At 39.9% G+C, this 23,028-nt stretch overlaps 1 protein-coding gene across 1 annotated transcript; it reads left to right on the top strand.

The window, feature by feature from the left end:
* Nucleotides 1–2,912: 2,912 nt before the first annotated feature.
* On the top strand, nucleotides 2,913–19,040 carry CKB (creatine kinase B). The gene is made up of 8 exons (XM_087726832.1): nucleotides 2,913–3,055; nucleotides 4,792–5,005; nucleotides 7,219–7,373; nucleotides 9,625–9,757; nucleotides 11,676–11,847; nucleotides 14,490–14,613; nucleotides 16,434–16,623; nucleotides 18,636–19,040. Exons 1-8 carry the CDS (start codon nucleotides 2,954–2,956, stop codon nucleotides 18,812–18,814), a joined length of 1,269 nt encoding a protein of 422 aa, XP_087582958.1. The 5' UTR covers nucleotides 2,913–2,953; the 3' UTR covers nucleotides 18,815–19,040.
* Nucleotides 19,041–23,028: the final 3,988 nt, after the last annotated feature.

Here is a 23,028-nt window from a genome sequence, read left to right as displayed (position 1 = left end):
GTCCCCACAGCAATTTATGTAACACAGAAAAGCCAGAAAGCAAGCAAGGCAACATTATAACAACATTTGAATAAAATGAATTAAAACTTCAGTTTTATTTTTAAAGAAAAATTAAGAAACAGTGGAATAATATCTCTGCTGGCTTATATCCCTATTAATTACCTCCTTTTTGATTCTACCATGATTTTGCTGTGTAGCTACTAAGGTGTTTCTACTGTTTTCTTATGCTATTATCATTCTGGTTTCTGATTTTTATCTCTACATTTTAAATAAAAAGGTTCTAATAAGATACATCATAATTGTATATACATATTTGTGCTGAAGTGTGCCCTATGGATTGTATTATCATAACATACTGAATCAAAAACTACCCAGTTACATTTTAGATTAGTATATTGCAAAAGCTCAGCCCAGCTTTAGTATAACACAGAAAATTGTGTTGATAAGATATTAGGTACAAAGCCATAACATTTCCTCTCAGATATCTTAGTTAAGACTTGCAAACTAACTAGATTTTGGCTGTGACCTGTTTCACACACATTGACTTGAACTGCAAACCAATTTATTTAGTTTTGTCTTCGGACAGATTAGATAACCAATGTCTCAAGAGTTTCCATTTTATGTAAATGGGATTCTTCCCCAACCTTCTGACCCAGTAGAGTTTTCCATAATTTTAATAACTGTGATACTGAATCACAGTTTGAGGGGAAAAAAGAAGTAAATCCTCAAATTCCACTCAGAACATAAATCCAGCCACTTTGTGGCTCTCAACAAAAATATAAATGTTAAGCATGACTCTTGGCCATTAAAGGTCTATCACTGATTTAGCATGTTGCATCAATTTGGTTAGTGGTTTGTGGAATCTGTTTTCCCATTTTGAAACTTTCATCTGTATGTTACTATCGCATGTTGTTACTGTTTTGAACTTCTCAAAAAGGCTAGAGATACAGCATATGTTTTACATAAAATAGAATCAATAACAATAAAATACTCAGTGACCCACTGTTATCTCACGCAGTACGATAAACTAGTTGAATTCAAAAGTGGTCATAAGTTGATACTGTCTCTTTAAGATAAGATGGGTATAATTTAAAAAAAAAATCCTTTTCCTAGCCAGTATACATGCTATCTGCCACAATATCTATATCTAAGGTTGAACCAGCCATTCTCTCTCAGACTATCCCACCTCATAGAGTTGTTTTTATGGGGAAAAGAAGAGGAGGAAGATGTGTTCACTGGCTTGAGTTATTTGTAAAAATAATAAGTGGGATATAAATAAACTATACTCAGCCTTATGTTTAAATTCAGTTAAAACCTAGACTAGAAAATACCTAGTTTAGTCTATTTTTTGACCTACTTCCCCCCCCCTAATTTATTATGCATGGAAGTAGTAAAACTAAGAAGAACAAAAAACTTTGAGCATTTTAAGCAGAGTTCAGACAAGGGCAAAGGGGCTGGATTTCTTTTCTATAGGGAAAACCTGCAAAGGAAATTCTGTTAGGAATAACAAGGCTTGACTGCTTTTCATACAGCATATAAAGAGTTAAAAGAATGTTTTGTCTGCCTTTTTAGTTGAGTTGATGACAGCATCCATGGAGCCCCCAGCAATCTGGAGCTTGTTAAAAATTATTGCTGAAGGACTTTGTAGCAGAACCTGTTGAAATGCTGTTTTTCTCATTTGCATTTGTCCATCTCTGATAGAATTTCATTTTCTGTTCCAATACATAAAGACAAATAAGCAATATAAGCATAAGCAAAAAGGAAATAAAAATTCTGCTCTTGTAGGGCTGTCTTCCAAACGGTCTTTAGAAATAAATTCAAGACTTCACCGAATTAAATTTAGGGATGAAGGACCCATGGCATTCCTGATGTTGCTAAATTATGGCATCAGTGTGGCCAATGGCAATTGGCAATGGTTCAACAACAGGATGGGCACATGTTCCATTCTACTTGACAATCTTTGTAGATTTAAAATATCTTAGACTCATGAAAGGGTTCATCCTGTTGTAATTAACCACATTTACTCCTATGCATATTTATTTCCTGTGGTACTAAGCCTTAATATTCAATCAAACATGAAATGGGTTTAGAGTGGATCTGCAGAACTCAATTTAGAATTGTTTGGAATCTCCTACATTGAGGCTGCAGTTCTTAAACTTCTCCAGGGCCTAGAATCTAGGAAGCTACAGTCTCCATGTATCTGCTGAGTAGCAGATAAGTCTATGGGCAGTTGTTAAACTAATACAGTGCAGAACAATCCTATCGAAAACTTAGAAATTGTAACAGTTTTCTTTACTATAGGATGAAAATCCAACAAAGTAATGAATCGTGGTTAAACAAAGTCTGCCGTAGCACAGCTGTTATGTAAATCCAATCGCAGAGAATTTACAATCAACCAAGCACCAAATCTTTAAAGCTCTTGGCTTGCATTTCTCTCCATTGTACTGACTGCTCTTGTGTTCATTTCCACCGGGTGCAGAAGAAAAAACAGCGAATTAAGGGAGGAAAAAAGCACCTAGACTCAAACAGGTATGCATCGCACCTATCTGCGAGTCTCAATTCGCCCTTTGCAAATAAAACACATTTGCAAAGCTTTATTCCGAAGAATTGCATCAGCAGCCGTTTCCTGATTCCCAGGCATTTGGTGTTCCATTCCCTTTTGATGAGGAGAAGCGGGGGGAGATGCTGGCGACGGCATCCTTCGTCTTTCCCTACAGTTAAAGCCTTCAAAAGTGACTCCCTTTTTGTTCAAAGCCTTTTGTGGCTGTCTGAGCCTCCACTCCACGGCCGGGCATCTAACAAGGAGAGGCCCCACAGCAAAGTGGGGGGACCAGAGCACTAGCTATCAAGCAAGGCGAGAAGTCTTCCCCACCCTGGGAGCAAATCTCCAATGGAATGAATGGAATATAAATACCAGCCAATAAGCAGCCGGCTTAGGCTGTATATAAAAGGGATGGGAAGGTGGAGGGAAAGGCTTCATTTCAGGCAGGTCTTTCGGGCGGAACTTGCAAGAGGCGAAGAGCGCTTTCCTTTCGCGGTTCCTCTGAAAGTCTCGGTAAGTGTGCAGGGCAAGCGGTGCCGGGCACCCTTCGGATTAGAGCTTGAAGTTGGCGAGCTGGACGCCCGGCTCTGCGGCGTCTTCTTGCTTTTCGGAGTCAAAAGCCAGCAGGCATTTTTTTTTTTACGGCACGAAAGACCAGGGTGATTTTTTTCTCCCCCACCCCCTCTCTGTCTGCGAACGCGCGTTCTTTTAAAGCCAGCATCTCGCCCCGGCGAGAGGAAAGGAGACTCGGGTTCTAGTCTCAAGCCGCAACGTTTGTAGCTTCTTTCTGGACCGAGACAGAGACAGAGACAGACAGAACCGACACGTCCAAGGATGTGGAGGTGTCCCAAGGCGAGCGCGAGCTTGGAGAGAAGGCTTCGCTCTTGCAGGGGGTCCTGGGGTTTTGCCCCCTTCAAAAATAGGACTCCTTTCGCTGGGGGCGCGATGCTCGAACGGCTCCCAGCATCAGAGTAACTGGGGTTTTTTTCCGCGCAAACGCTTAGCTACATTCATCTTAGTTTGTTACGTAATGCTGGCCCGTTTCATTTTCGAGTGGCTGCTTCTCCTTAGGCGACGTTGCCCAAAGAAAGCCCGTTTCTCGGCCGTGTACGGGAGGGAGGGAGGGAGGGAGGCAAAGCCCGCCCGTTCTAAAGCAGGGCTTGTAGGGGAAGAGGGGTGGTCCCGTCTCGCGGCGGGGGGGGGGAGCTACAAAGGGAAGCCCGTTGCGGCAAGCCAGGCATCCCAACTCGCTGCTGCCTCCGGGCCATTTTGCTCCCCAGATAGCCAGCCTTGCCGGAGCCGTCGCGCACTGCAGCTCGCCCGTTCAAGCGAGGCTGCTACTGCCAACGGGACCTTCGCGGCTCCCTTCCCGGATCGAGGCTTGAGCAAGCAAGGAAAGAGCGCGGGGTGGGGGGGAGGTCGGCTGCGATGCATCGCAGCCAGCGCCCTGTTTGCGATCCACTTAAAAAGCCTCCCTCCCCCTTTCCCTCCGCCGCGGCCGCCACCTGCTCCTTCCGAAGCGCCTCTCCCGGAGAGCCGATGGAGAAGCCGTAGGTAGAGCAGAGCCCCGCGGCCCTTTCTTCCTACGGTTGTTTGTGCCAAAGCGCTGCGCATCCCTAACCGGCTTCTCTTCTCTTTTGCAACAGAGAAGGTGCCTGGGGCGCGGAAGGAGGCAGCCCCGATGAAGTGGGAGGCTAGAATGGAGAGCTGGCTGGCTGCCTCCTTCGGCTTGCTTTGCAGGGATCTCTCTCTGCTCTCCCGGCAGCCGGCGGATGGCTTCGCAAAGCCCGTAGCTGAAAAACCCACCGGGAGGGAATTAGGTTTCTTTCTGCCTTTGCAGCAAAATGTCTGCTATCTCGAGGCGAAGGTGACCTCCTGGGAGGGAGGCGTTCTTAGCGAAGCCCTTAGGAGCTCCTGGGCAGGGAGGGAGGGAAGTTAGGTGGCTGGCTTCCTATTCCTGGTTGCTCGGCCCCAGTTAGAGCACCTTGACCTTGGAGCAAGCCTCTTAGTACTGGCCCAGCTTGCGTGCCAGCGGTGTGGGGAGGATTTGAGTAATATTTGGCAACCCTCCACAATTGCAGGTGCTCTGCAGACAAAGTGTTGAATGGAGCAGGTCAGGAAGAGACTGCAAGGTGACCTTGCTCCCCACCTTGCCATTTTTTCCCCTGTACAATTGAAGCTAAGGGGAAGACCTTGCAGGAGGCAAAATGATGTTTTCCCTCTCCTTTTTCTTTTTGTCCCTTCCTTAGCTCCTTTCGGACAGGCCAGTTATGCCCTTCTCAAACAGCCACAATCTTTCCAAGATGAATTACTCTGCAGAAGATGAATATCCAGACCTGAGTCTCCATAACAATCACATGGCTTCCATTCTGACCTTGGAGTTATATACAAAGCTGAGGGGTAAACAGACTTCTAGTGGATTTACCGTGGATGATTGTATTCAGACCGGAGTGGACAACCCAGGTAAAGGAAAATGGCTGCTCATTTAATTTCTGCCTGTTCCTCATTTAACAAGGAAGTGCTGTGCTGCTTAAAAAAAAACACTGCTATCTGTGAGAATCTCCTTGCAACCTCAAGAGTATTACATTTTTTTTTAAATTGCACAAAGTGTTTGTGCAGAATCTTGATTGCAACCAGAATGACTTTATTTACTGACAAATACAAACCTATTGATTCCTTCTGCCAGTTTCCCTCCACCCTTAAATATTGTTGAATGAGAAACTCCCTTCCTCTCCCAGGAAGCCCTACTTCTAAATGAATATAATTTACAAGTGTAGTTCTTAAAATGAATCTGATTAAAATATCTAGCTTCTCTTTGGCAAATAAAGTAGGAGCAGATCTTCATAGTAGGGATATTACTGCATGTTTCCTGTTGCTCTCTAGCAGTATTGAACTGGCACCTTTAATAATTAAAAAAATTGCCTTCCAGTGAGAACATCCATAGTCAAGTTCCTCCAAGAGCCATGTAGCTGATGGTCTAATCCTGAATCTGAGATAGAAATTGTGAGATAGACAGTCCTTTTTCTTGTAAGACGTCATTTGGATAACAGGGTTGATAATCCTGCCAAAGCCCTGAGCTGGTGAACATGGCTAATGCAGATACAGACTTTTTGCTCAGGCATGAAATCAGCTGTGGCTAGGAAAATGCAAAATGGCTGAAACAAGCCTGGTTTAGATGAAATGGTGGTTAATTGAGGCTAACTGTAGTGTATAATAGAGCTTTTAAAATTGCTTTTATGCCCTTTGTTCCTTGGAAACATTCAGAACTGTTAGATGTGATGAAGGTAACACTAGCATTAACAAGATGGTTGAATTAAGTGATAAGGTCTCTCATAGTCGTGATAGCTGCTATGGGCTACTTCTAGAAATAGGCTGCTGAATACATGTGAATGAAAACAATAGGGATAAATGGAGCCTCTGTGGTCAACAGTCTTACATTTCAGAGCTGACTCTAGTCTTGACGTTCTGTTTGCAAGTTTTATGGAGTCACTTGGGAAGCCATTTGTTGTGGACCAGATAGGAAATTTGTGAATGTTATAAAATCCGGGACTGCATCTGTGACTGATGAATTATAATTTGATAATGATCTCTGATGAAAATGTGACCATCTTCAGAGATGCTTAGTCTCTATGTGATAATGAGAGTGAGATGGATAACATTTAAATTTGATGATTGCATTAATTTTAGTGATTTCTGAGCATTAGGCAACTTTCCTGTAGGCCTGAAATTGGTCCATTAAGGCAGTGGTCTCCAACCTTGGCAACTTTAAGACCTGTGGACTTCAACTCCCAGAGTTCCTCAGCCAGCAAAGCTGGCTGAGGAATTCTGGGAGTTGAAGTCCACAAGTCTTAAAGTTGCCAAGGTTGGAGACCACTGCATTAAGGGATGGCATTGCCAGAAGAGAAGTATCTGGTTTATTATGAAATTGATTGGTGATTTTTTTTCAGAGATTATTACAGTCTTCCTCAACCTGGTACCCTCCAGACAGATTACTTTAAAATGCCCATGGGAACCATTGACTAGCAGATTATGGATAATGGTAGTTTTACACTTGGAGGGTTGGCAGGTTAGAGATATTAGCCCTGCTTGAAATCTCAGAATTTCAAAGTCTAAAGAAGATTTCTCTGGTGAGAAAATGGAGTTGCCTTCACCCCATCTTGGTGCTTATTTCCCTGTGATTCTATTTTGCAAAAGTATGTGTTGCAGAATGGTTTTTGCCAAAAAAAGAACCATTTTCAGTTTGACTAATGTGTGCTGGTTGTAGAATTTGGACCACCTGTGTAGATGTTTGATACCTACACAGAAAATATATAGTTGTATGCATTTTTATAATAATAAAACACAGATTAATGGAAACTAAGGTTTTAGGTTTGCCTAATTCTGGAGCATTCAGGGAAAACCAAATATTCAAAGCAGCAATCCTTTACACACACACACACACACACACACACACACACACACGAAAGAGAGTTTAAATGTGCTGCATTCACACAAACCTATGAGCAAACTACAAAGTCTAATTAAACAGAGAACTCATGGTGTATCAAAAATGTCTTTATATTTTATAAAGCTAATGACATGCAAAATCTAATATGTTTGAGTGGACATGCCAAATGCTAGAATGGAACTGAAGCATTATCCAAACCAAAGCTCACCTGGCTTGTTAATTCCTGTAGGCCATCCCTTCATTAAGACAGTAGGATGCGTAGCTGGTGATGAGGAATCGTATGACACATTCTGTGACCTCTTTGACCCAGTTATTGAAGATCGACATGGAGGCTACAAACCTACGGATCAACATAAGACTGACTTGAATGCTGATAACCTGGAGGTAGATAAGTCTTTTAAAAAGAAGCAGATATTTATGGAGGGATCCTTGGTTATCTCTCAGCTTTCTTGTTTTCTTGCAGATGTTTCATTACCCTAACTAGGTACCATCACCAGTGCTGGTCAACTAGTACTGATAATGTACCTAGTTAGAGTAATGAAACATCTGCAAGAAAACAAGCTGAAAGAGCATCAGAGACCCCTCATTTCAACCCTGAACTATACATATTCCCCTTTATTGGCAAATATTACAAAATTGCTAACTTATTCTTTTGATGCTGTACCGTCTTATTCACATCTGGAAGGGCATGTTAAAAACTATCCTTACCTAGAATTATTTTTGCAGCAATGGAATATGTTTACTGAGTGACATTTATGAAGGCTGCAATTTATATTGCCAGTTTCAAGATGTTAATAGATTCCTGTTGTTAAAGAGTTATAATAGAAATTGCACAGGCATGTTTAGGATTGGCTTAAGCCCCACTATTAGGTTTCTTTCTCATGTGTAGAAAGAGCAAATTCTTCAGGAAAGAATGAGAGGAAATTGGAGTCTTAGTGGACAACCAATTAAAAATTGAGTCAGCAGTGTGCAGCGGCAGTCAAAAAAGCCAATGCAATCCTAAATTGCATTAACAGAGGGATACAATCAAGATCAAGTGAGGTATCAAAATACCACTTTATAAAGCCTTTGAGTACTGCATCCATTTTTGGTCACCGCACTATAAAAAAGAAGTTGGGACTCTAGATAGAGTACAGAAAAGAGCAATTAAGATGATTAGGGGATCAAATGACTAAAATATATAAAGAACATTTACAAGAACTGGGCATGGCTAGTTAATGAAGGAAAGGACCAGGGGGGACGTGATACTACTCTTCTAATATTTGAGGGGCTGCCACAGAGAGGAGGAGGTCAAGCTATTTTCCAAAGTACCTGAAGGCCAGACAAGGAATAATGGAAACTGAACAAGGAGAGATTCAACCTGGAAATGAGAACTTTTCTGACAGTGAAATCAATCAGCCAATGGAACAGGATGCCTTCAGAAGTTGTGAGAGCTCATCATTTCGAGAAGAGACTGGGCTGCCATTTGTCAGAAATGGTGTAGGGTCTCTTGCTTGGATGGGTGGGGGGTTGGACTAGATGACTTACAAGGTCCCTTCCAACTCTATTAGTCTGAGTGTGAATGTTTGTCTGGACCCTGAACATTCATTTAGAATCCTTTGGGCAATGAACATGATAAATTGACTTATTCAGTCCTTTATTCCTTAGTAGTGGAGATGGATAAGTCACTTCCATCATGGAATGTAGGATTGAAGAGTATTCTAACACTGTGTCAGTATAAAAAAATAATTGGCCATGGCTAATGAGCTGAGCTTTCCTGTTCATGGAAGAAAGTCATCTTTAGGCTGGAGAGATTAATGAATTGATGCTCTGATTTTTCTCCAGTGCCCTCCAGATGTATTAAGATTCAATTTAAGGACAGGACTAATAGTAAGGAAGCAAATTGAAACTTTACCTGTTTTCAAGCCCCTGCAGCAGACATATGGCATGTTTTTGACTCTAAAGTAAGCCCTTGATTGCCAGTATCCCATTTCCAGAATGGAGATGCCCCCTAAAAATGGGCTTTTCTCTCTACATAACAATATCTCACACTTCCTTTATCTGTAGGAATCACAAGAGTTGGTTTAAAATGCTTCTTTCAGCATAAGTACTGAACTTGCTTAATGCATCTGCTAGGAAAATTATGGAATGGTGCTGTTTATCAGCAGCAAGGCTGGTTGTAATAAAAGACTGAAGTAGAAGCAGTTGGGAACAGGGTATTGGCTGCAATTTGTACAGGGAAATCAATAAATCAATCTGAATAGAGCCAGAGGAGACTTTGAAGGTCTTCTAGTCCATCCCCCAGCTCAAGCAGGAGACCATTTAAGAAAAATGGCTGTCCAGTCTCCTCTTAAAAACCTCAGTGATGAAACATCCACAACTTCTGAAGGCAAAGCTGTTCCACTGGTTATTGTCCTCACTGTTGGGAAGTTACTCCTTAATTCTAGGTTACTTCTCTCCTTGATTAAATTTAAATGGATTAAATTTTAATTAAAGGGTATGGAAGGACAATGAAAGTACAGATTTAATAGCACCTGCCTTTAAAAATAAGGTGTACAATGTAACTCTGAGTTTGCCTTTCATTTGCAGAGTAAGTCTAGATGGAATTTGCAATTGGATTTCTTACTACTATGATGAAGCTCTTTCCTTTTATTAGGGTGGTGATGATTTGGACCCCAACTATGTTCTGAGTTCACGTGTCCGAACTGGTAGGAGCATTCGTGGCTTCTGTCTGCCTCCCCACTGTAGCAGAGGAGAGAGACGTGCAATTGAAAAACTTTCTGTGGAAGGTAAAATTCAGCATTGCTTGTGTACAAACCCCAAAACAGGTAGAATTGGTCTCAGTCCTGATGACAATTTGATAATCAAAAAGAACAGGTAGCTATATAATAGGATAGAACTACCCTTGCCTTTTGCATTGTTGGTAGTCCTTAACTAACAAATTCTTTGTTTTAACAATGATCTGGAATTATGGCTTCTGAAAGGGTGCTTTATGGCCATACAGCACATCCAGACATCACAAAATGTTGCATCATCGCTCCTGCTGAGAGGACTCCCTCTAGCTCCAGGTGAGGGGCTGGCTGAAAGGGCTGCCTCCCGAAGAGCTGAACTCTTTTAGTGGGGTTCAGAAATGGAGCTAAAATCCTATAGATTTCAGCCCCGTCTTTGCATACCACTGAATGAATTCTCTTCTGCACATGGAGGGGAACTGAACTCCTTTGGTAGATAGATTTTTCAGCCAGAGACAAGATGGAGCTGAAAACTAAGCCAAGTGCATGGTATGGTAGGAAGCATGAGATGCCCCAGATGAGGGAGGGAGGCCTAGTGCATAACATATGTAAGCATCACTGTACTTGGGTTGAAAATCCTGTTTGGATACGGGCAGGGAGGATTTTCAGCTCCTGAGCAAAGCCTCCCATGGCTTCCCTATTCCCCAAGCACTCCACACTCTTTATTTGCGATACTATCTACTTAATCACCTGTGCAATCACTTAACAATCCCAACCATGAGTGTTGGGGGTTCCACCACAAAAGCGCGTAGGACAAAATCGCGCTCGACAAAAGCGCGCTGTGACATCATCACAGCGCGACGAAAAAGATCGAAAAATTGTAAAAATAAAGCAAAAACCTTACCCTAAGCCCCCCAAACCTAACCCTAAACCTAACCCTAACCCTAACTCTTAACCTAACCCTAAACCTAACCCAAAACCTAACCGTTAAAGTAACGAAAAACCTAACGCTAACCCTTATCCTAACCCTAACGCTAACGCTAACGCTCTAAAGCTAACCCTAACCCTTAACCTAACCCTAACCCTAACCCTAACCCTTACCTTTATGCGAATCGGCTTGCTTTAATTTAATTTTTATTAATTTTTATTTGAATTTTTCGATCTTTTTCGTCGCGCTGTGATGACGTCAAAGGCGCGATTTTGTCGATCGCGCTTTTGCCGTCCGCGCTTTTGACGGGTCACGGTGTTGGGATTGCAGTCATTGAGCAAAGCAGTCATGTGGGCAGTCCCATGATATCTCACTTAACTCCTTCGCTTAACAACCAAGATTTTTGTTTCAATTGTCATAAATTAAGGACTACCTGCTTTGTTTAACAATTCACTTGGTGAGTATAATTGAACTATCTCTTGGTTGTTTCATATTAAGCTCTTTTGGGTCAGCTAGAAAGCTGTACCATACCTGTAGCTCAATGCACCTTTGAAAAGTCTTGCCTGCAGCAGAAAATTGAACTGTAGTTACTCTGTTTCCCTTTATTCAAGTAAATGCAAGGGAAACAGAGTAACTACAGTTACAACTCCTCCGGTTTTTTAAGTGTTCTCAAGTGTGGAGCTTTAAACACATTGTTGCAGCCACCATCTTAACATGAGCATGCTTTGCAGATAATCCTGCTGGAAGAAGTTCCTGAAAATAAATACTACTTCATGAGTATCAAATAACTGCACTTTAATTAATGGAGCAGCTAAAAAGCAGATACATTGAGCGAAGGGTGCATTCTTCCTCCCATTCCTGCCACAAGACTCTGGAAAACAGCCAGTGCCTTGCTCTGCTAGAGAATTGTTAAAAGTTAGCATGCCTGGCTGAAACTACCCTTTTTGCTGTCTTGGCATTAATGAATGGTAGGCCAGAATATGCATATTCTATTAAATAGGATCATTTAAAACCATCTCAATGCTACAAGCCTTGCTATTCGTCCTTCAGCTTTGGCCAGCCTGGAAGGGGACTTCAGTGGGAAGTACTATGCTTTGAAGAATATGACAGACGCCGAACAGCAGCAGCTCATTGATGATCACTTCCTTTTCGACAAACCTGTTTCCCCTTTGCTCTTGGCTTCTGGAATGGCCCGTGACTGGCCTGATGGAAGGGGCATCTGGTGAGTGTTGCCAAGCAAAGTTGCATCTTGAATATTGAGCATTTCATTTAACCTTGATATCGTGATTTATAAATTCTTATAGCCATCCAGTTGTGACTTATTCAAAGGTGACTTCACAATATTGTGGATTACAACTATACGTGAAACTGGTCAATGAGTTGATCAGCAACATGTATCATTTAACATACTAGAGGCTTGCTGGAAGACAGAAGCGCTTTTAACTTAAGATGCAGCTCATGTTACCTGATAAGATAAAATGCAGAATGCTGATAAGATGCAGAATTAACTTGAATTGTCTCTCTTGGCCCATTTTTTTTGATGAAATTGGTTTTTAAAAAAATAAAAATCCTAACAGGATTAGTGGATCCTAATCCACTGTTAGGATTTTTATTTTTTTAAAAACCAATTTCATCAAAAAAAAATGGGCCAAGAGAGACAATTCAAGTTAATTCTGTATCTTATCAGCATTCTGCATTTTATCTTATCAGGTAACATAAGCTATAGTTATAACTTGTCACTATAACTTGGCGTTAACCAAAGAAGTTAAGGGCATGATATAAGGAAACATAATTAAAGCTAGCTTATATTAACATCATTAATTATTTCTCTTCTTTCCTTTCTGTCCTTGTAAACAATCCTTTCACGCTTTAAAGAACCTTTTGTTCTTTAAACTTCTTACCTGTTGCTTTCTCAAGACCTCATTTATTCTATCCAACCATGACTTTTTCAGGTTCTTTACCCTAACCTGTTCGTTCTTTCTTCTCATGTTTGTTTTCCAGTTCAGGTTTCGTTCATTATGTATTAAATTCAAATCATTCAGTGTGGGCAGAAAAGTATAGTGTTTGAGCGGCACATTTTCATGCCTGAGCACCTGAATTTTTTTCACAGATGTCACCCAAGACAACAACGAAATCAGTGTTATATCAAATCAAACTAATTTTTTTTAAAAACGAATAAAATTGTAAACAAATAAATTTAGAAGTATTTGTTCAAAAGCAAACTCGCTACAATTATCTTTTCAAATTCATTTTGGATTAAATAAAAAGCTTTGAAATGAATATATAAATGGCACTTAATACTGGTAATATTAAAATAGTAAATGTTTGATATACTTCATTTTAATGAATTTCACTTGATATACTTCATTTTAATATATTATATGCAATTTGCTATTTTAAATGAGTAAAATGATTAAAATCCCCATGCATAAAGTCTCTTTCACATCTAACAGTTTTCTTCCATCATTAATTTGTAAACTCAAGGATTTATTGCCTGTCTGTTCAACAATGCTTGTTGATTGTTTAAAAAATTGTGGCAATTTGTTCCTCTCTATACAGGTGGTTTCAGTAACCTACTACTACTGAGCTCTGGGAGACAATTATAACTAGTGATAGTAACTAGTGACCCAAAATATCCATCAAATTTGAAAGAAACTAGTATAGATCTATTTCAAGCTATTTAGCTCTCATCAGCTAGCCATACCCTTACTGGGAATTGAACCTGGGCTGTATTATTTTTCCCCCCATTTTCTCTATTCCTTGGAACATTACATCCAAATATCACCACACTATGCACACCTTTATCAATGTAGATAATGTTGTTTCACTCACAGTTAATGTATACCTTCATTTGTTGTATGTATTCATGAACTCCTAATGGATTGATTTTACATTCTTATGAAAGAATTGTTTGATGATTGATTATTCTTGGGCAGTGTAACATTCCAAGGAGCAATGGTGGCACAGCGGTTAGAATGTAGTGTTGCAGGCTAATTCTGCTGACTGTCAGGGATTCAATTCTACCTGCTCAAGGTTGACTCAGCCTTCCATCCTTCCAACGTTGGTAAAATGAGGACCCAGATTGTTGGGAGCAATATGCTGACTCTAAACCGCTTAGAGCTGTAAAGTATATGTCTAAGTGCTATTGCTATACCTCACTATTGGTATACTCATTTCTGAACAAATGCATAATTGTAGCGAGTGCAGATTTCCCATTTATAGTTACAAGCTTGGAAGTGCTTGGTATATTTTGTTAATCTACTAGGCAACTTTGTGCCCTATTGAATCAGTGTTCCAGAGATATTTCCTTACCTTTGAGAGAAACAGAAGGATCCAAGTGTGGGCAAAAATGCAATGGGAGCAGGAGTGACTTCTGAATTCCTGCTAGCTTCCCCATTGAGATTCCTAGTGGGAATCTAGCAAGAAGTATTTGAAATCCCCTTCCCTTCCAGCAAGCAGGTGTCTGATGTTGGGTGGGGAAAGAAGAAGGGATTGCAAGACTGGCTGGGAAACTGTCATGGGACATTGAAATTGCAACAACAGCAGCAACCAATAACACTGAAGCAGTCACAACTTCCCCATATTTCATTGTCTTGGGAGTCATGGGTCCTGGATTTTGTAGTCCATTTGAGGTATCTTGGTTCAAAAATTATTCCCTGTGATGTAGCATTTTGTTCAGTTAAAAATCATAGCAATGAATATACAGTAGTTGTAATATATAGATATGGCCACAGCAGAGCAACTACATGAGCTCAATCAGAAGCTACAGAACATCATTTGGAAGCTTTTTGGGTATGTAATATATGTTTATTCTATGCTTGAGTTAAAGGAGTGTGGAGCTTACTCGTTTTTTTGTCTTCTTAGGCATAATGACAATAAGACTTTCCTTGTGTGGATCAATGAGGAAGATCACCTTAGAATTATTTCCATGCAAAAAGGTGGAAATATGAAAGAGGTTTTCGCTCGCTTCTGTTCTGGGCTAACCCAGGTAAATATAATTGGTAATGGAGGCATGTGAACTTTGCCCCAGGATCTAAGTTGGTGCAACCTTCTCTACAATATCCAACTCAAAGTGCTGATTTAAATATAGTACAGACTTTAAGGCAAACATATATCAGGATGTAGTGATGATAATGGTTTCGAATTATCTGTTTAGGCAGAAGTAGCAGTACAGTGAGCTTGAAAGTAAAAATACAGATCCTTCCTGTCCTGGAGACTTCTTGAATATCACTCTCCCTGTTTATTGAAAAAATAGAGGCCAAATAATAGTGATGTATAATGTATATATTCCCTTATGTCTCTGGCCAGAAATCTTGAATGACTTGCAGATTTAAGCCATTCTCCAACTCAGTTGCCTGTCTTGTACTAAAAGATAGTTATATGCAACTTCAGAAATGAGTTTCCAAGAGCAAAGAGGGCTAGTCCCAGCATATCGCCAGTCCCAGCATAGCTTATAATGAGGTTTGGCCATTGCTCTTTCTAACATTTCTAACATAATGGTGTCAGTGCTGTAGTATGCCACCATAGTTGAGGTCTCTTTAATAGAAATCTCTTTAATTATTTTAATCTATACAGTAATTTCCTAAATCCTCTGGGCACATTAGGGTGCCCAAAATGATAATACAAACAGTAAAGAAATAGCAATAAGTGAATCTCAGAATCAAAATTTCATCTTTCATTCATTTGATGAAAGTATATTAGCCCTATCCATCTATTAGGGATAAAACAAGAAGCTCTAAATTGTATTTGCTTTGTATGTATGTGCTCTGTTTACTTTCTAGTATACTGGGAACTGCATTTCTAGTATGCTGGGAACTGCATTTCAGCAAATGGTCAGACAGAAAGGAGGGAAAATAGTACTTTTGATTATTTAAGTTCAGAAATAATGTGATATAATTTACTATATAATATGGCATATTAAAGGGGTTATATTTTGGTGGCAGTCTTTGAATCAACTCTGCAGGTTGCACCAAATATTTGACGTCTTCATATAACCCGGAGACCTTAATTTGGGCCATCCTATGCCAATAGTGTTACTTTCCATCAAGTTGAGGTTCTACTTTGAAGAAATGCAGAGTGGGAGACCTACTTTTCATGAAGAACCTTGCTGCATGTCTCACTCTTACTGTATAGTGCTGGCTCCACTTTTATGTATGAGAACTGAAAGAATTAAACTACCTTCACCCAAGGGGTCAACAATCTCATCCAGCAATCTTTTATATGATCATGACAATCTCACTGCTGAGCCACTGATTGTTGTATATGAATGCCAAAGATTCAATTATTTTTACCTGGATTCTTCTCTGAGCTCATATAAATGTGCTGGCCATAATTTGTCAGGGTTCCAAGTAACATACCCTTAGCAAACAAAACTACTGAATTCCTCAAAGCATAAGTCTATTGGATATATCATATAAGGCTGGTGAAAACCGACTCTGACAATTCCCAGAGTTTTCACCTAATTAAAAGTAAAAGTTTTTCACTTTCTCAAAACAGTCACATGGTCCAATCAGGATACTGTCCAGTTGCTAGGTAATGACTCCAGTCCCCTCCTCCTGAGCATCTGCAGGAATGTCCTTGGTTCCCAAGAGAAAGTATTTTGTTTTGACTACAAACCCCAACTATCTCCCCTCCCTGTCCCTCCTCTACAATATGTCAGTGCTGAAGTCTCAAAATGGCCTCAGTCAGGCCAGCTTTAGAGCTGACATTATTTAATATCGGAATCTGCAGATGTCTTTAAGTTGTGTTGTTCAGTTTTCTTCAACTTGTGAAATGAAGCTTTTTATAACTATCTGTATTTCTCTCTAGCTTGAATCACTCTTCAAATCCCAAAACTATGAATATATGTGGAATTCCCATCTGGGATATATCTTGACTTGCCCATCCAACCTTGGCACAGGTCTCCGAGCGGGAGTTCATGTTAAATTGCCGAATCTTAGCAAACATGAGAAATTTGGAGATGTCCTCAAGAGGCTTAGGCTGCAGAAACGTGGTACAGGTGAGAAAGGAAGCATGGGTAGTGCTTTTTTTATTTGTTTGAAATCGGTCAATCATTCTGTCCAGGACTCATGGGCCAGATTATATATAAATGATAAACGTACAATAAAACCCATTTAAACAACTTCTGAAAGGCATTTTAAAATGTAACAAAAAGCTTAAACAAAATGGTTGGGGGAAGGCCATTGTACAAAGAAATGAGTCTTTGATACAGATTTTTTAAAGATAAATATTCCCTTTCAATCTTGCTTTTATATGCAGGGAATATTTTTTTCATGAAAAAGCTACTAAGTGCAAGATCCTAGCATCACTTTGAGTTATAATCAGTTTCTTTTTCTCTAACAATTAGAATTTGGCTTTGGGGGACATTCCTAATTTTGAAAAATGTCATACCTCTATCTGTATTTAAGAAACATTTCTGCCCCTCCAGTTGGCAAATGCCATCTGACTGATACTTATTCAGCAGAGCCAAGATATTAATAGTTAAGCACAGATTGTCCTAGAATCTCATTGCAACATCCTCAACTTTGAAGACTTAGCAGATATTAGGCAGATTTTTGGCCAAGAATTCTGGGGATTCTGTAGCCTCAATATATCTGGTAATGTAGCTGCCCAAAGGAATTTGCTCTCTGAGTCCATGGGGCTGAATCCCCACTCAAGACACAAAGATGATATTTTTGCCTTCCGGAGTTGTTAGCAGTGCTGTTCACCAGAGGTCAGTTGCTACCATGTAGTCACCCATGCCATTGTCAGCATGTTTTTTACTCCTATTTTACTCCTATTTTAATGTTCTGCGCATACGCAGAACAGTTTATAGGCACATGCGCACGGCTAACTGGCAGTAACGCCGGCAGCAACCCACCCCTGCTGTTCACACTAGTTAGGCATCAGGATCTGTTTATCACTATCTTTATACCTAGTTTGTCAAGAGTCAACTCCCAATGACTCTTGGTGGCTTACAAATAAACACTAAAACAGTTAAGAATAAGAAATAAAAGATAGCAAGATGGCAGAAACTGACTGGAATGGAAAGAAAGAGTCCAGGGGCTTCCACCCACTCTTGGGTGAAGACCCATTGAAACACTATTAGCGCAAGAGCCATCCAGATCTCGGGGGCAACCTTATTCTGCAGGGCAAGTGCTGCTACAAAGCTTCTGGCATCCTGATACTGTTTAACTGAAGGAATCTCTAATGCCGGACACCCCAGCCAGATTAAATTAGCCAGGCAGATAGTAAACAATGGTATCAAAGGTAAACGGGCAACTAGGCTCTATGCCATGTTGCGAGGTAGTTTTGATGGCTACATTATTCAGGGAGCCTCTGTGGGTTCTTTCACGGTGTCCTTCATTCTGAGAAATCACTCCAGTGATGCATGAAGGGTGGCTGTTTAGGACTGGACCTCAGAACTGCTACAAAACCCAAATACTTTAGGCTCTGCTGGTGGTAGATTGTGATAATACAAGAAAAAGGAACCTGATCCAATTTATAGTGTTGCATTCTGCCTCATAGCAGGGATGACCCTATCTGGCAAGTAGAGTCTACTAAAAAAACCTGACTTTTCAAGACCATTGTGCTATATTGTTGTGGAGGTGAGGTGGTCTTGTCTAAGGCAGTTTAGTTTTGATGTCTGATATTTCAAAGGCATGGCCCAAATGATATCAGACACTCCCTTAGTGCCCGATAGCTCACATGCCCAATTCACTTCTGGAATTTAGGAACTACATGCTGCTTTTTCTTACTATAAGCTGTTTGAAAGGAGGCACATCCAGATAAGCAGTTTAATTGGATTTAATCCTCATTTTGTGATGTTAAGACAATCCTGCAGAATTTTTAAGATAAACATGCTGACTGGATGCTTGTAAAGTAGCACTGTTCAAACATGCTGGAATAAGAAGTGTGTGTGTGTTTACCGTAATTATTTGAATTTGAATTCTGATCCCAACTTAACAATGTATTCCTTGTATCCTAGAGCGTTTAATTTGGGTTCCTAACTTCTGTTTTGGTTTGTTTTAGGTGGTGTGGACACAGCAGCTGTGGGAGGAGTCTTTGATATCTCCAACGCTGACCGTTTGGGCTTCTCTGAAGTAGAGCTGGTGCAGATGGTAGTGGATGGAGTAAAGCTGTTGATTGAAATGGAGAAACGCCTTGAAAAGGGCCAGTGCATTAATGATTTGATTCCAGCTCAGAAATGAAAAGCACTTTAATGTTCTAGCTCCTCATGCTTCTTCCTAACTTATTGGATGAATTATATATACACACAAAATAAGATGACGCTCCGATCAAAATCATGGAGTCAAAAGAGATTTTCCCACTTAGTAACATTGTAGAAAGTCTTCCATCCACATGTGTTAGAGTTTATTTTTTTGATGGCTGAAATATCACTGAGAAACTGAAATAAAACTTCATTTGGCCTGAAAAGTATCTTGATTTTGTTATTGGGTTAAAAAAGAATAATAAGGTAGCTAAAGCTACAATCGTAAAGTTGACTTAAAGCTGCAGGAGCTGTAAGAAGATTCTAAGAAACAGCAGAGACTACGTGATATGTCAGCTGACCACCATGAGTGGGCCAACGTCTAGAGAGAGCTTCTTTAAAAAAACACGACAGCTTTAAGGTGTGTGAACATAAACTCCCAGAACTTCCTAGTCAGCATGTCTGTCTTAAGAATTCTGCAGGCTAATCTTAGGATCACAAAAACATCTGTGGTATTTGTGTGAGTTGTTGTTTTGGTCTATTTCTAGTCAGAAAATGTTCATCATTGAAGGGTTCTGAGCTGAAGGATTTTTCCTATTGCTCTCCACACACCCCAAATAGGATGGACACCATGTATACCACATTTATCCAATATTCTTTTACTCTGTGGTGACCAGTTCCATTATAGAGGTGGGGGGAGAAGAATAGGAGAAATAGCTCCTGTCTGCATTCCTTAAAACAGATGCTTTTTTTCTTCTTCTCCTGTGTCAGAAAAACTTTCTGCAGATAGAGTCGAATGTTGCACAAACAATATTCCTATTTGGTGAGCTGAGAAGAGGACAAGGCCTAAACTCATGCAACCAGTTTACTAAATGATTATATGAATATTTGTTACATTTGTATTTGCATTCACTGGATGTATTACATAAGCATATCTATAGCTGCTGGATTTTTCTTCCAACTATCTTCTATTTCTTGCTCATGTCTAATGAGTGCCAAGGGATTGACTTTTTAACAAAGATGGTGCAATTATGTCATTGATCATTGCTGATGGTTAGCATCCTGGGAATATCCCCCACCGTCCATTTGGTGTCTCTTAGAAGAAATTCTGAGTCATATGGATTGCTCAAATGGATCAGAAGGGAGGCTGTAAAGACCCATGGCTGATACAAGACTTCCAAAGAAGTAGAATTGATTTAAAAAGGGCACTAGTCCAAACCTTGCATCTCTTACACTGGATCCACTTAAACCCTTAAGAAGATTCCATCTGGCTTGCATTTTTGACACTCAGTTTCCCATTATTTTGCTTCCCCGCCCCCCCCCCCCATCCCAGAAGCTTAGCTCCAAATTTTATATGGATTGCCATGCTCTCTCAACTGCTCATGGTGTAGTTCAGTGGTGGGTTCCTACTGGTTTGGACCAGTTCAGCTGAACCGGCAGTGACCCAGGCCTTCCATACCACCAAACTGGTTCGCCGGGTGGTGCCATAGGCGATGCCATCTTGTTTTTTGCTTCTGTGCATACACAGAGCAATTTTTATTGCACTGCGTATGCAGCACACATCAAGCGTGTGCACAGTGAGATCACATGTGAACTGGCAGTAGTGACTGCCGGAACCCACTCCTGGTCTAGTGAGTAAGTGCTTGGAAAGTTATCCCATAATGCTGGATCATACTTTCTACTACAAATCTCTCTATAATCCTAGTAATACCAGTCTTTTCCAGCATGTGTTACCACCAGATGTGTAAAGGATTTTCTTTCATGATCATATCGACAGGTTAATTCTGAGAACTGAAGTCCATACAACTGAATGCATCTAGTTTGGGAAAAGCTACATCAGAGCAGAATGGGTTTTTTTTTTTTTGCAATGCCACATCAAATGCTCACCCATCCATCTTAAAGACAATGGGTACCTCCTCTTGTATCATGAGATACTGTATACTGCTTCTAAACAGTTTCATAAAATCATGATTTTAGATCTGCCCTACGTGATGAGGGAACACTGATATATCACTGCAGTGGTACTACTCCAACGCAGACAACAATAATGGAATATCAGGATCTCCACATCTGCTAACTGGAGGAATGAATATTGTTCTAGGAATGAATCAAGAAGATACATAGGAGTCATGATTTTTGCTCATTATTTTAATCCAAGAGAAGGTTGTGCCTCAGGTACCAAAACCTGGGCATCCAATCAAGAAAAATACCTAGATATTGACTTTTAGTGGCTCTTGAAAGCTATAGTGGTTTCTGGAACTTAAGGGTTGCCTCTGAGGAGATACTTCATTAATTCCTCTAGTACTTTTACCCAATATTGTCTCACAGAGAAAAATTTATAATAAGAGTCACTGCATGTTATATTGCACCAGCAAAGTTTTTAATCCCAAAGGTGTTTTTTGAAAGGTGCATTTCATTTGCAGCACTCAGGTGATCCTGATGACACAGATAAACCTCCAGGTGGCTTTAACGACTTGCTAAAAGAATGCAAATGACCAGCTGTCTGCAAGGAGTATAAATCTTTCCATTCCCCTCCATCCAGTCAGAGCTGAAGAAGCTTCTTGGATGGAAAGTGAAATGTCTTCAAAGAAAAACCAGAAAGTCTAGTTGCCTGTTGAAAAAGCACCTTTGGGAGACAACAATGACCTGGATGATAGAGAACCTCCATAGACACTACGTTTTCAACTCTACAACAGGATTGTAGTCAAGAATCAACTATTCAATAGCACAACATTGGAAAACTGCATAGACCCTCCAATGGTATTGAATGTCAACATTGATTTATATAGCTCTCTCATCAAAACAACTCTGGGTGGCGAACAGAATTTAAAAGGAAAATAATATAAATAACTGTAAACATGATTAAAGAAAAAGAGAAATAGTAGGCTAATGTACTAGGTTCATGATCTGTGGAACATAATGGCAGAGAAGGGAGACAAAGATACAGGCATGACTATGACTGTAACCTTATAATGAAGGTAATATTCACATTCATGATTTTGGTTTTCTGTCTGGACTCCCTGGAAGGGCTGAAACATGGGCAGATTGAAAATGTTCATTATGATACAGCACTGTGCAAGTTTTTTTTTTTAATATTACAGTTGCCAAATCTTAAGAACAAAAAATGTATCCCAGTTTAGTATGGATAAATTGTTTTAATGCAAGTGAAGTGCGTTCCTTACTAAGAGCTGAATCCATTGAATCAATTTAATTTCTCTTTTCCTCTTGATGAATATTTATTTGTTAAACAAATATGTATATTAATTTTCCTGAAGAAGTGAGTTGGGTTTTAATGGAATCTCCAATTTCCCAGCTGCTCAACTTACAAACGAATTGCAAAAACATCAGTTCCTGCCATTTATTAATGAGGAGTCACTCACTGGAGTTTGTGGGGGTAATCTCATAATCTCTATTTTCTCTTACCAGCAATTTCAGCCGAAATGTCCTCTCTACTTTTTAAGGAACATCTTCAGTTCACCATGTCCTCATTTGAAGCTGATAAGTAAATGTAATATTTAAGAACATGAGGTTCAGCCAATCCTCCTTCCTTAATCACTTTGGAATTAATTTTTTATTGCTCTTTAAATATTGAGATCCTTCGGCACTGGCAAACTTTATGACATTCACTGGGTGAATTTCAGTCCGTCTTTTGTGAAATAAATTTTAACTACAAGTTTAAGGTTTTTTTTAAAAGAATTAACAGCAAGAGTAACTAGAGCGTTGATTTCATAAAGTTAAAAACAGACTAAGGGTGCAAATTGAATGTAATAAAATTCTGAAATTAAATGTTAGATTTTAAAAAACGTGTTATTCGTGTTTTTACATTCAGAGGAAAGACAACATGCTAACAGAAGCAAATAAAGATTATAATTGGAGGTGGAGTACCTAAATGTGATCTGATAATGCAGAATAAAGCTAAATCTTTTATGGATGGATGGATGATTGAGAGATATTTATGAACAATGGGCCCAGAACTTAATTTTAAAGGTCTCTGCCATTATTGATAATGCCATGGAAGAGGAACAAGTATTACTGGACAAGACTGAAGTTAATTCAAATGTGGGTTTAAAAATGACAGCCTAAAAGAATGATGTGGAAAAAGATGAAATGTTGGATATACAAATGAAACCAGTGAATGTTTGGTAACTAAAAGAACATACAAATAATGCATTAGAAGAGTGTCTTGGATTACTTTTCTAAATTGGATTTAAAGAG

Source organism: Thamnophis sirtalis, unplaced genomic scaffold, assembly GCF_051295495.1.
Source record: "Thamnophis sirtalis isolate CommonGarterSnake01/CBP01778 unplaced genomic scaffold, rThaSir2_p1.2 scaffold_1, whole genome shotgun sequence".
NCBI classification, from domain to species: Eukaryota; Metazoa; Chordata; class Lepidosauria; order Squamata; family Natricidae; genus Thamnophis; species Thamnophis sirtalis.
The sequence above is the reverse complement of the archived record's forward strand: the minus strand, read 5'-3'. Positions and strand labels throughout refer to the sequence as shown.

Coding starts and splice junctions, on each gene's coding strand:
- CKB (XM_087726832.1), top strand. CDS start 2,954: ATGGGAAGGTGGAGGGAAAGGCTTCATTTCAGGCAGGTCTTTCGGGCG. Junction 9,758..11,675: donor TGAAAAACTTTCTGTGGAAG/GTAAAATTCAGC, acceptor TTCGTCCTTCAG/CTTTGGCCAGCCTGGAAGGG. Junction 11,848..14,489: donor CCTGATGGAAGGGGCATCTG/GTGAGTGTTGCC, acceptor TTGTCTTCTTAG/GCATAATGACAATAAGACTT.